Source organism: Gopherus flavomarginatus, chromosome 5, assembly GCF_025201925.1.
Source record: "Gopherus flavomarginatus isolate rGopFla2 chromosome 5, rGopFla2.mat.asm, whole genome shotgun sequence".
Taxonomy (NCBI): Eukaryota; Metazoa; Chordata; order Testudines; family Testudinidae; genus Gopherus; species Gopherus flavomarginatus.
In genome coordinates this window covers 36,221,060-36,234,269 of record NC_066621.1, presented here as the reverse complement: position 1 = coordinate 36,234,269, position 13,210 = coordinate 36,221,060, and the positions used below count along the sequence as shown (strand labels likewise).

General features: G+C 47.9%; 1 protein-coding gene across 1 annotated transcript; it reads left to right on the top strand.

Annotated features, from left to right (window-relative positions):
• Positions 1 to 5,602: 5,602 nt before the first annotated feature.
• LOC127052553 (mas-related G-protein coupled receptor member H-like) lies at positions 5,603 to 8,761 on the top strand. The gene is made up of 2 exons (XM_050956384.1): positions 5,603 to 5,891; positions 6,328 to 8,761. The coding sequence occupies exon 2, from the start codon at positions 6,382 to 6,384 to the stop codon at positions 7,345 to 7,347; it is 966 nt and encodes a 321-aa protein (XP_050812341.1). The 5' UTR covers positions 5,603 to 5,891; positions 6,328 to 6,381; the 3' UTR covers positions 7,348 to 8,761.
• The last annotated feature ends 4,449 nt before the right edge of the window (positions 8,762 to 13,210 follow it).

Sequence of the window (13,210 nt, the reverse complement as noted above, 5' to 3'; positions counted from 1 at the left end):
CCGCAGTCCAGGCTGGGATCTGTTGGGTACATTGTGCTCAGTTCAGTTGTCAAGAAACCTCCATTATGGGATATTGGTCTCTCCCTGTCATCCTCTCTCACGCACACCTGTTAGCAGAGAGCAGGTGACTTGGACATCGCCAGTGCTGTGTTTTACAGATCACTCCAGCCTCTCCCCAGCCTCATGGAATCATAGAACCATAGAGGGAGAAGGGAACACGAGGGTCATCTAGTCTAACCCCCGCCAAGGAATTTGGCCTGGAACAGACAGATCCCAATGAGTGGGAGTGAAAAATATCCAGAGATAGTGCACATGAGAATTGCTAGAGACAGAGAGAGCCACAGAGAAAGGTTGATGGGTATGGACCAGCTTGGACAGAGAAAGAGAGAATTAAACACAAAGGGAAAGATGAATAGACAGAGAAGGAAGAAACAGAAATGGGAGGGGCTGTTGGCCATGTCTGGGCAGAGGATGGCAGGTGGGATAGATGTGGCAGGGGAAGTGGAGAGTGAGAACAGTTATGTTTGATTAATGAGGGCAAACAGCACAGAATCGATCCAGCAGTCTCTTACCATCCTTCCTCTAGCCCCCAGGGACTGAACCACATGTTTGTGGGAGCAGGACTGGAACAGATCCTCTTTAGAATCTCAGTGCCTCTCTATCAGTACCTTCTGCGGGATCTTTCTGGGAAAGTTTCAGACCATTTCCCTGACAGTCCCGGTACAGTAGCCAACACTCAGTTCCCACCAGGCCTTGCAGAGAAATGTCTGTCTCCCCTGCCCCCTCCCCCTGCGCTGGGGAGAGCTGGACACACAGTTCACAGCATCAGGAGGTCTAGTGATCACTGGGTGGTTGATAACATCAGGCAGTAACAGGGCTCTGCACATGGCTTCTGAGATTCTAAACATAAAGGAAATGGCTTGCCCAAGATTAGGCCTCCTGGGACAGATATCATAGAAAGCTACACTTATCATTTAAAGGTTCCTAATGTATTTAGGCTGTAACGTAGCAGTGTTAACTAGCCTGGAACTTAGCACCTTCATAATAACTCCATTTTCTTCTCATTTTCCAATTAATATATTTTTATGATGTTTCAATCATGTGACTCCTACATTGGTCATCAGCACAGCTGGAACCTTTAGTACCATCACTCCGACATCTGCCCCTTGAGCTAAAGCAATAACTGATAGCAGTAGTAGGTTGTTATACTCTATGTGGACCAATAGTAGAAGGGAACAAGACAAGCACTTTGCCAGGGGGCTTCACAGCTGTTTGCTGACAGCAGAAGAACAGCAAGACTCAGGAATGGTGGGTTCCATTCCAGGCTCTGTAGGGGAGTGTGCTCTAGTGGGAGCAGACTCTCCTGCCTCTGTCTCCTCCCTCAGCAAGTTGTCCCAAGTTCCTTGTCGCATCCTCCTTGCTCAGGGGCTAGAGCACCCCTGAAAGAAAAAATAGTGGGTGCTTAGCACCCACCAGCCACCTGTTGATCAGCTGTTCGGCCGGCCCTGCCAATCAGCTTCCCCCTCAGCATCTCCACAGTGGAAAGAAGTTAAATAGTGGGAAAAGTGTGTGTAAGACAGGCTGTTCTCCCTCACCCAATTTTTTTGGGGGGGGGAGGGATTAAAAATAGGAAAAAGCAGGATATTTCCTGCCAAAATGAAATGTGAGGCTGAAACTGCTGTGTTTCTAGGAAATTAATGGCTTCCCTGCCCAAAAAGTTGATGTCTTCTAATTCAGATTTCACTGTACATATTGTGTAGGACAGTGAATGCTGGCCTGGAAAACAGTAGCACACCAAGGAAGAGAAGGAGATTCCAGACTCAGGGCTTTTTCCTAAATTCACACTTCGATCCCACACAAACATCCTTCTTCTAGTGAACTGAGGTTTGCAGGTGTCTTACAGTTCAGCCTCTAGATTGGGGTGCCAAACATATGGCCCATAGGCCTGAACCACCCGTTCCCCCCACCATGGAACAGTTTCATCCATCTTACAGACTCCTGTGAATTGTCAGGCTTGTCTACATGACCCCGCACTCCATGCTATGGGGGTGTTATTTGCAGAGTGCACCAGTGGGTTGAACTCTAACACCCCTGTGTGTGTCCTGCTAGTGTGCATTGATGAAGTCCTATTTCAAATGCACACTAATAAACATTTAATGCACCTGAGCAGGGTCCCCCTGGGGGAGTTAGGGTGCAACACAAATCACTGCTGTAGTCCAAACTCCAGGGCCATGTACATACGCCATTCATTTCTTTATTAGTATGATGGTGGTCAGCTTATTGTTGGACCCTCATGTCTACCTGAGGGTGGGTTCAAATCCTGGGGAGTAGCATTAGTTTGTACTTTAAGATCAACCAGGATGGCTGCGCAACAATCCAGCAAAACCTCACAAACGGGTATGGAACCACACAGAATCATAGAATATCAGGATTGGAAGGGACTTCAGGAGGTCATCTAGTCCAACCCCCTGCTCAAAGCAGGACCAATTCCCAAATAAATCATCCTAGCCAGGACTTGTCAAGCCTGACCGTAAAAACCTTGAAGGAAGGAGATTCCACCACCTCCCTAGGTAACCCATTCCAATGCTTCACCACCCTCCTAATATCCAACCTAAACCTCCCCCACTGCAACCTGAGACCATTACTCCTTGTTCTGTCAACTGCTACCACTGAGAACAGTCTAGATGGAACCCCCTTTCAGTTAGTTGAAAGCAGCTATCAAATCCCCTATCATTCTTCTCTTCTGAAGACTAAACAATTCTAGTTTTCTCATCCTCTCCTCATAAGTCATGTGCTCCAGCTCCCTAATCACTTTTGCTGCCCTTCACTGGACTCTTTCCAATTTTTCCACATCCTTCTTGTAGTGTGGGGCCCAAAACTGGACACAGTACTCCAGATGAGGCCTCACCAATGTTGAATAGAGGGGAATGATTACGTCCCTCGATCTGATGGCAATGCCCCTACTTATACAGCCCAAAATGTCTTTAGCCTTCTTGGCAACAAGGGCACACTGTTGACTCATACCCAGCTTCTCGTCCACTGTAACCCCTAGGTCCTTTTCTGCAGAACTGCCGCCTAGCCATTCGGTCCCTAGTCTGTAGCAGTGCATGGGATTCTTCCATCCTAAGTGCAGGACTCTGCACTTGTCCTTGTGGAACATCATCAGATTTCTTTTGGCCAAATCCTCTAATTTGTCTAGGTCCCTCTGTATCCTATCCCTACCCTCCAATGTATCTACCACTCCTCCCAGTTTAGTGTCATCTGCAAACTTGCTTAGAGTGCAGTCCACGCCATCCTCCAGATCATTAATGAATGAATGATATTGAACAAAACCAGCCCCAGGACTGACCCTTAGGGCAATTCGCTTGATACCGGCTGCCAACTAGATATGGAGGTATTGATCGCTGCCCATTGAACCCGACTATCTAGGCAACTTTCTAACCACCTTATAGTCCACTCATCCAGCCCATACTTCCTTAACAAGAATACTGTGGGAGACCATATCAAAAGCTTTGCTGAAATCAAGGAATAACACATCCACTGCTTTCCCCTCATCCACAGAGCCAGTTCTCTCTTCATAGAAGATTGAAGAGTCATAAGTCTAGTGGAAGCTGGTATGTGTCCAGAAATGGCACTGAAAAGTGTTACCTGCTGGCTGGAGAGTAGATACCCCAGTGCCAAATCAAAGAAAAGAAAGCTTCAGCTAAGTCAAAGGGTGGATGCCTCTTGCCAGTGGTAAACTGGCACACTCCCAGTTTACACTTTTTAAATAAAAAGAAAAAATCTACCTTTACCTGTCCTCATTTCTTTATTTAGCCAAGAAGAGAAAGGTAGATCAAGAATGTTGCGCATTTCAAGAGAAATTGTATTTCTTTGTGGGCATGAATGGAAATGTGGGCTAAGGGAAATGAGGTGGTGAAGCAGTGGAATGGGTTACCTAGGGAGGTGGTGGAATCTTCTTCTTTTGAGGTTTTTAAGGTCAGGCTTGACAAAGCCTTGGCTGGGATGATTTAGTTGGGGATTGGTCCTGCTTTGAGCAGGGGGTTGGAGTAGATGACCTCCTGAGTTCCCATCCAACAAAAGAATACCACATTCGAAGACCCTGTGAAGCAAACCCTGGTGGAAAATGTAATAAGTCATGGTTCCTGAATCAGAGAATCATTCAGCAATTTTGCCCATGTACCTTTCTTTGGCCTCACCACACTGAGTCCCTACAGTGTCAGGTAGCGATTTCGAGGCAGGAATAAATGTTCCACATTATGATGCTGAAACTTAATTTCAAAGGCGTGAATGATAGTGTAGAATTCTGTCCTTACTTGGTTGCACCCCTGCATTTTTGTATTGAGTGAGTTCAGGTGCCGTGTAATATCTGACATGAAAACAACGTCTTGAAGCCTTTCATTGTCCTCTAATTCAGTGACACCTTTCACTTCCTGATCCATGAAAAATTGGATCTCACCATGCAGTTCAAAAAAATTACTTCAACGCAGTGTACCGGCTTAGCCAATGATTTCAGTGAGATACAGGAGTCCATGATGAATGTCCCGTTCTTCCAAAAGCTGGTGGCTGAGACCTGAAGCTTGAATAAATGTTCAGTTCTAACAATCACATCTATCACATGATTCTATTTCAGTATTTTACTACAGAAAGCTTGTTGATGTGAAATGCAGTGAAAAACTGTTGGTTATGGTTGATTTGCAATTTGGCCTTCAATTTTCTCACAACTCCAGCTTTCCTGTCCACCACTGAGGGTGCTGTCTGTGTCCGGACTCACAGCTCTTGTCCAGTCCTCATGCAGTTTGTTCAGACTTCCACCAAGTTGCTGAAAAGGTAATTTGTTGTTACTGGGTCTCTCATCGGAATCAATTTTGAGATACAATAGAATCCCACAGTAAAGCTGTTAAAGAAGAAAGATTTTTTTCCCTGGATGATTGGACAAATAAATTTTTTTTCTGAATACATTTTTCCATTGAAAGATTCAAGTTTTGAGTGAAAAATTAAAAACCAAAATATTTCAGTTCTGAAATGTCACCATTGCTGCTCATGGGAGATATAGTTCAAGTGCAACTAATTCCCATTTTCCTCTATAGATTGTGCTCCCGGGTTGGACTGTATCTCTCATGATGCATCACAATCTTCCCTCTTGGTAAGAGGAGGCTGTTCATTATGGTAGTCATATGGACGCAGTACGTAGTGGGAGATTTCGTTCAGCAGGATAGCCTGGGCCATAGAGAATGGGAGCATGAGGTAACTCAAACTATAGCTCCTATGAGGCACCACAGAGGATAAAAATATTGTTGTTTTGTCTAAAATATTTCCATCTGTGGTGTTTAGTTTTCTAACAAACAATAAAAAATGCAAGGAAATTGGACATTTTTTGCAAAAATATTGATTGATACAAAAACCTAATTTCTCCACAACAAAGAATATAGATTGGAAATTTTTGACCCTTTCCCCATCCCATATTTCTCTTCACCATAAACGCAGCTTTCTACCAGATCTAACTCATGCAATTTAATCTTAAGCAAGTCATTTCCTTTACATTTAGAAGAGCAAGAGCAATATGCAGAGCCCTTTCGCTACTTGATGTTATCAAACCACCCAGTGCTCACGAGACCTCCAGATGTTGTGATCTCTGTGTCCCACCACACAGCATGGGCAAGATATTTCTCTTTCTACACCTTGGGAGGTGCTGGGTGTCAGATACTCTGCAGGGACTGGCAGGGACATTCTCCACATCTCGATAACAGATTATTACTTGGAAAAGTTTCCCAAGAAGATCCAATATGAAGAATTGCAGTTAGTGACTGGGAGATACCGAGATTCTGAAGTGGATCCAGCCAAGCCCAGCTCCTGTAACTAGTCGGTTCAGACCCCAGGAAGGAAAGAAGGTAGGGAACTGCTGGATGGATTCAAAGCTCTTTGCTACCATTAATTAGACATGGTTGTTCTCTCTCTCTCACACTATCCACTTCCCCAGCCCCACCCCATTCCCAGTGCTGTTCCTTGTCCCTACATGGGCAACATCCTGTCCAATTTCTGTTTCTCTGTCTTTGTCTGTCTGCCCAGCTCAGCCCTTATGTTTAATTCAGTCTCTGTCACTTGCTGTCAGTCCAGGATGCTCACCACTCATCAATCTTTCTCCAGGTCTGTCCCTGTCCCTAGCATCCCCCATGGCCATTATCTCTCTGGATATTTCTCACTCCCACTCATTGGGATCTGGTTCTACCTGGCTAGGGGGCTGAGGAGGGACTGGAACAATCGGTGAAACCCAGCGCTGGGGATGTCCAAGTCACTGATTCCCCTCTGTCTGCTCTCTGCTAACAGGTGTATGTGAGAGAGGGGGAGAGGGAGAGACCGGCATCCGGCAGCAGAGGTTTCATGATGGCCGAGCTGAGCACAGTGTCTCTTCCCCCAACACCATTTGGCCTAGATCTTGGAGAAGAAATCAAGACTGGATGCGTAATGTTTTATGCACCACCAGTGACCATCTACGGCATCACTTGGCTCATCTGTCTGTTCGGGCTGGTGGGGAACGGGATTGTGCTCTGGTTCCTCAGCTTCCACGTTAAGAGGAACCCCTTCACTGTCTACATTCTCAACCTGGCCGTCTCTGACACTTTCTTCCTCCTCTACTCAACTGCTTATCTCATAATTTGTGTGGTGGAACATCCATTTTGTGTGAATATTGTTTTTATTTACATATTCATGCTTTTTGACGTGCTGTCTCTGTTGACGTACAACACCAGCCTGTACCTCCTGACAGCCATCAGCACTGAGAGGTGTCTCTCCATTCTCTACCCCTTCTGGTACCGATGCCACCGGCCAGAACACTTGTCTGCCATTGTCTGTGCCCTGCTCTGGGCTCTCTCCATACTACTTTGCTGTCCAGTGTGTGTTTTTTGTCTTGTTCTTCAAAGTGACCACTGTGTCATATCCTTCCTACCCACCTGTTTTCTGAATGTTCTGATATTCGCTCCAATCATGATTCTGTCCAGTCTGACCCTGTTCATCAAGGTCCGACATAGCTCACAGCAACATCAGCCAGGAAAGTTATATGCTGTTATCCTTCTCACCGTCCTCTTCTTCCTCCTCTTCACGGTCCCTCAGAGTGTCGAGATCTTTCTCTTTTATGGTGACATATTACATTCCCGTGAGATATTTCACATGCTGGCTTCTGCAAGCAGCGGCATCAACCCATTTATTTACTTTCTAGTTGGGAGCTATGGGAAGCGGCAATTCTGTGGCTCCATCAAGGTCGCACTCCAGAGGGTTTTTGAAGAGAAGACAGATTCCAGAGAAGATGGAGAGACAACCAGTGCAGAGCCAATGAACACTGTCATTTAAATCCCTACATCACCCAGACTTGGAGACCTTGTTCTTAGGATGGAGATTTACCTAGATCCCAGAATCAAAGAACTTAGAATGGGAAAGGACCTGGTAGGACACTTGCTAATTCTTCCCCACCCCCACGCAGAGCAGAGTCCTTCCCTAGAGTGGATCCCCAGGGTTATGTGCAGTTGTAAAGAACAACAATGAGTTACATGGGGCCCAACCTGCTCCCAGTGGAATCTGTTTGGAAAGCCTTGTTGACTTAAATGGGATCAGGAACAGGTTCATTATGGTCTGATATGCTTTGTTCTAAAAATGCCTCTGACAGGGAATTTCAGTTTTGGTGGCAAGATTCCTGGGGTGTTACCTGTGAGTGTTATTTTCTCTTCTGTAAAGAATTAATGTTGGGGATGCCGTTCGGCCTCCCCACTTTCCCTGTAAATATGCTGAGTAAAAATTCAATGGCCTGGAGAAATAATAGTAGCACGAATATAGGACTATCCCTGTGTAACTCAGTCCCCAGCCAGTTCCCTGTGCAGAGACACTCCCATAGAAGACAGGGAATTGTTCCATGCAGCTCTGGACTCCCACTGATCCCAGCTGATATTTAAATCATTCACCTTTATTCCAATGGAAATAAGACTAATTAACTATCAACTAACCAAATTCAAACTCCTCCACTAATATTGCCATGCATCTGTGCTCCAAAATGACCAGGCTAACTGCCAGGTTTTGCTCTCTAACTCCTCTTCCTCAGTACTCACCCCGGCCTTGACAATTTGGGGAATGTGTGACAATCTGGGGAATCGATTTCCAGGTTATGAATTTGCTGTGAGATGAACTCTCTGCATGTATCGGTATCTGGCTGCAAACATCATTTTGATTCTACAGCTGTTTCATTGCCTTCCTGCTGCCTCTGTACCTCCATCTTGGACTAAAGTCCAAGGGTTGGTGGCCCAGGGATACTCCTTGAGGTTGTCTAATTTGATGGTCGTCCATTCAAATGGAATCCCCCTGGACACAGAGATGCCAGGGCACACCCATGATTCAAGTGTGACTTCTGTGGGGACGTCACTAAGCAATAGATCACCTGGTGAGGGACTCTGAGCACCTGATGAGGCTGCCAGGGTTTCACCTGTCAAAGGGGATGGGAGGTTGGAAAAGAGAGGGTTTGTCAGTGGCCATTTTAGAGACCAAGAGATGAGGACACTGACTGCAGAAGAGAGAGAGAGAGATTGCCTGGTTCAGAAGAGAAGCCATGTGCAGGATTGGGCACTAGGGACCCCTTGAGGGATTCTGACCTTCACCCAAAGCATACATCAGTATGGTGAGGAGAGTGAAGTAGGGAAATGTGCCTAGATTTCTTACTGCTTTGTCCAGATATGTGTATTTCTTGCACTAGCTAGAGTAAAGAGTGATTGGTTTTAAACCCTTTTGCAAAGCCTGTGTGTCTGTTTGCTTCACTATCAGCACCCCCTGAATAGGTGAACTGTAAACCCAGAGCGCTCACAAGTTTGGCAGTCTGGGAAAGGGTGTGTCTAAGCTACTTAGGAGTCGGGGAGGGGGGTCAGCACTGGTCCTGGGGGTGAGGAGTGCTGCGCAGTCTGGTCCCATTTCTGTGAAGGGCTAACAGAAAAAGAGCCTGGGCCCAGGGAAGGGAATGCTACAGCCTACTCAGATCGAGGGACGCTTGAGAGCACAAGGGGCCCGTGGGGTGGGAACTGAACCCAGCAGCCTGATGAGTGTCCAGCCGGTGGAGCTTTGCCAGGGCTTGGTGGAACAACACGAATAAACACTGTGTCACAGTCACTTTGCTCTGCCTGTGATTGCTCCTTGTCTCTTGCCCTGAACAGGAGCTGCTCATGAAGGTCCTGAGCTCCAGAAGCATCAGCCCAAAGTGTGTTTCATTCCTTTGGGCACTCATGGCATTTCCAGAGAGGTTCTTCTGGTGGAGCCAATGGATCCTGATTGCTGGGGGGCGTGGACAGGATAAAGGGATAGACTATGGGCATGGCTGAGAGGCTGGGTGTCCAGCCCCTCTCCCAGGTGTCCAGCCAGGTTCTGCTTCTCTATAGGGTTCAAGGCACAGCTCACTCAGCAGGTGCAAGCTAAGTCCCTCACCCACCAGGAACTCATTGGCTGATCCAAACACAGCGATGGCTGCCCCAGGTGTGGCTCCGCACACTGATTAGAAAGGTCCCAGGCTCACACGGGGATCCATCCCAGGCTCAGAGAGAGAGGGATGAAGGGATGGACATGTTCACTGAGGACCTGATCCAAAGCCCATTCAAGTCAATGAGAGCCTTTCCACTGAGTATCACTAGATTTGAATCAGACCCTTAGACAAAGGGCAAGGATGAGTCTGGCAGCAGCAGCAGCCCAGGTATGGGACCCTGTTCTGCAATAGCCAACAGGGGAGAGGAAGTGCTGTGGGGACTGCACAGGTGGGTAGGATGGGAGTGTTTAACCTGCTACTTTATCAAATGCCAGGATGTTAACATTGCTGGGATCAGGGTTCTGTGGCCAGAGACTCTGCTTTGTTCGTTGGGCGTCAGCAGACAAGCCAGTTCTTTTCACACCGAGAAGCGCCACGCCCGCTAGGGGTGTTTGTTTGGCAGGGTGGACAGTGAGAATGTTAACGAACCCTTTATTTACCCATTCCCCTGAGGAGTGACCTTGGGCTGCCAGCCCATGCCTTTGGGATAGTTGGACATGGCCTCTCCCCCCGTAGGATTGTCTCAGGACTGAGGGGAGGTTGATCATTCAGCTCAACTTCTGCATCCCCTGATGTGTGGGTGCCTCCCCCGTGGATGCCCCATTGCCTGAACATGGGACTCTGTGGCATATGGAAGAGGTTCAGCTCACGGGGTAAACTGGAACACAGGATCTCTGCCAGAGCGGAGTCTGAGGGCAAACGTCCACCAACCCTTGTGCTATAGGGTGAGGAGGATGGACAGAATAAGAGGGCCCCTCTCTAAGCCTTTGATGACCCAGGTGTCTCTGAACGGGGTGCTGGAAATATTTGAGCTACCAGCAGAGATGGGAGAAGGCCCCAGGCCTTCATCATGGTAGGCACCCAAAATGCCTTGGGATGCACTAAAGGAGCATATCCTGGTGCGGGGGGTGGGGTCAGCTCCTACACTGCACTGCCTCTGGAGCATGTTTTGGCATGGCAGATAACCCAATGTGGGTGGGGGTGGTCGGACACTGACTTAAGGATGAGAGTCTGGCTTTAACCTTTGCATTCCCTGATGGCTCTGCCCACCGCCATGCAGATTCCCATTGCACTGAGGGATGTGTGTTAATGAATATGGGATGCTCTGCAATCTGGGAGTTCCTGGACAAGGGGCATCTGCCAAACCAGAACATCTCGCTGACTCCTGAGGGGCTCTAAGGGCATGGTTCAAGATGCAAGTGTCTATCTGCCCCCGTGCACGTTAGGGAAATGACTCACGGCTCATAACGGTTGCCAGTCTCCCCTCATCTGGGGTCAAAAATGTTTAGCTTCTAGTGTAGATGGGACAGACCCAGCATCAATCCTCAGACAGAAAACACAATAGACCTCCATGACAAAGTGGGAATTTTCTTAATGTTTTGTATGAACAAGGTGGGTGTCTGTTTCCCCTGTGTATTGAACAAGTATCTAGGTGATGGGATAAGGGTGTGTGATCTTCGCAGATACCCCTAGCGGGGAGGTGTGACTGCAGTCTAGCTGCTGGGCCCAGACAACAGCCAGACACTCTGTATCCTGGCAACTGATGACTAGGGCCCATCGTCTGCAAGAGCTAGCTGGAGGAGTTGGAGAACTAAGCCAGAGGTGGCAGCTAGGTGACCGGTTTGCCTGGAAAGAGATAAAGGATGGAGGAGGGGCAACTGGGCATGACTGAGGGTCGGCCACTGGAAGCGAGTCAGTCTCCTGGTGTGGGACTCAGGGGGACAGCCCAGGGCTCAGGGCCTCCCCAAGATGGACTTGGCCTTTCTACCTTTCTGTGCTAACAAGCACTGTTCTACACTGTATTTCTGAGGTCTAATAAACCTTCTGTTTTGCACGCTGGCTGCGAGTCACTGCTGACTGCGGAGTGGGGGTGCACGGTCCCTTTGCGGGCATGTAGGACTTCCCCAGGTGTCCCATCCAGGTGGACTCATTGCAGGGAGCTTGTGACATGGAGCAGGGGAGCTGAATGCTCCAAGGTCAGACCCAGGAGGTGCTGAAGTGGAGGAGACTTGCCCTGGTGAGAGCTGTGCCCTCAGGGATGCCACACTACAAGAGGGGCCTGTCTCTACTCCTTTCCGAGCCGTTCCAGAGTGCACAGTGACAGCCTCACGTTCCCCCAGGAGCTCCTCATGCCATGCACTGGGCTCTGATCCCGACTCATTGCACAACAAGGGGTTCAAGTTCTGGTCTTCATTCTCTGGGTTTATCTGTGGCCATGTTAACGCCTGGTGATGTCACAGAAGAATCTTTTTTCACGGGTGTTCCAGAATTGTGATTGCCTCAATGTGGGCAGAAATTGGTTTATTAGCAGCTGCAGTGACATAAGCATGTAACCTGCAGCCAAGAGCTTTGGCAATAGGGGCCGGGTCCTTCTATCTAAGGGATTCTCTACCACTTGCTTAATTTTGGTTCTAGCCTCCACTCAGTAATCTAGGAACCCAGATCCACTCTGGACACCTTTGATAGGCAAATCTGTGCCCGCTTGCAAGCACGTACAACAGAGGTTTAAACAGAAGAGCTTTACTGGAGGAAGGAAAAGGACAGGACAGGGTGAATTTGGACAAACTTTGCAATTTAACACTTTCTACCACCTGCTACCTCGGGAAGCGTGAACCACAGTCTCCGAATGGTTGATGCAGTTTTTCCAGCTTCGTGCCCTCACTCCAGTTCATGGGTCCCCAAATTCCCCACTCACAGTCTGCGGCTCCAGGAGTGCCAGGAAAAATCACAGTCCCCATTCCTTAGGCAGCTCTAGGGCACTCCCACCTGTCCTTCCATAATGATTGCAACAACTAGGGCAGGAAGGCCTTGCTAGAGTCTTCAGGCTGGCACAGACAGCTGCCATAAACTCTTCTGCCCTACCATAGTCCATACAACTGCTCTCAGTCTGCTACTGTACTGCATGAGGGTCAACTATCGCTTTTCTCTGGCCGCTGCTGACCAGGTAACCAGAACTGCTGCTGGACTCTGTCTGCCCTTTGCCCCCCACACTGCCCACAAAAGGCCCCTATGGTTGTCACCTCTACCCTTTTAGATACAAGAGAATCAGTGGCTTAAAGAACCCACCACACTCCCTACTGCATAGGCAGATTTTCACAACAGCTAACCAAGCACACACAATCATTCTCATCACTGGATTTGTGTTTTTCCTAGGTCTCTTACCCAACCTCAACGAACTTGAGTCTCCATTAGGGTCACCCTGAACCTAGTCACTGTTCAATCATGCCCAGGTGGTTCCTGATAAGGTAGTCTATAAAGTATTGGCCCCCAATACAAAATAGAGCCAGATTACACCCCAATGTCTCCAAACTATCCACAACTGACATGCAAATGAGGTGCTGGATCACTTAGTCAGTTCCCTTCACTGTCAGCAGAGACCAGCAAACAGCTCCTCTGTCACCAGCTTCTGCTTATTGACTTCAGACCACAGGGCCTGCCAGCATAAAACACAAGGACATTCCTTAAAACCTTTTAACAAACAGACTCATTTATCATTTGGATCATGCGCTCCCATTTGGCTCATGACCACATCCAAAATAGCTGCTTTCTGAGCTGCTGCTTGGTACAAGAAACAAGGAGAGAGTGAACTGGAAGTGGAATTTACAAGGATCAGTACCTATCTGTCTAATTCTATGTAGACTCACGAATTAAGGTTGCTGGGGA

Bases quoted from the DNA above. Each gene is read 5' to 3' on its own strand.
- LOC127052553 (XM_050956384.1), top strand. From the start codon at position 6,382: ATGATGGCCGAGCTGAGCACAGTGTCTCTTCCCCCAACACCATTTGGC.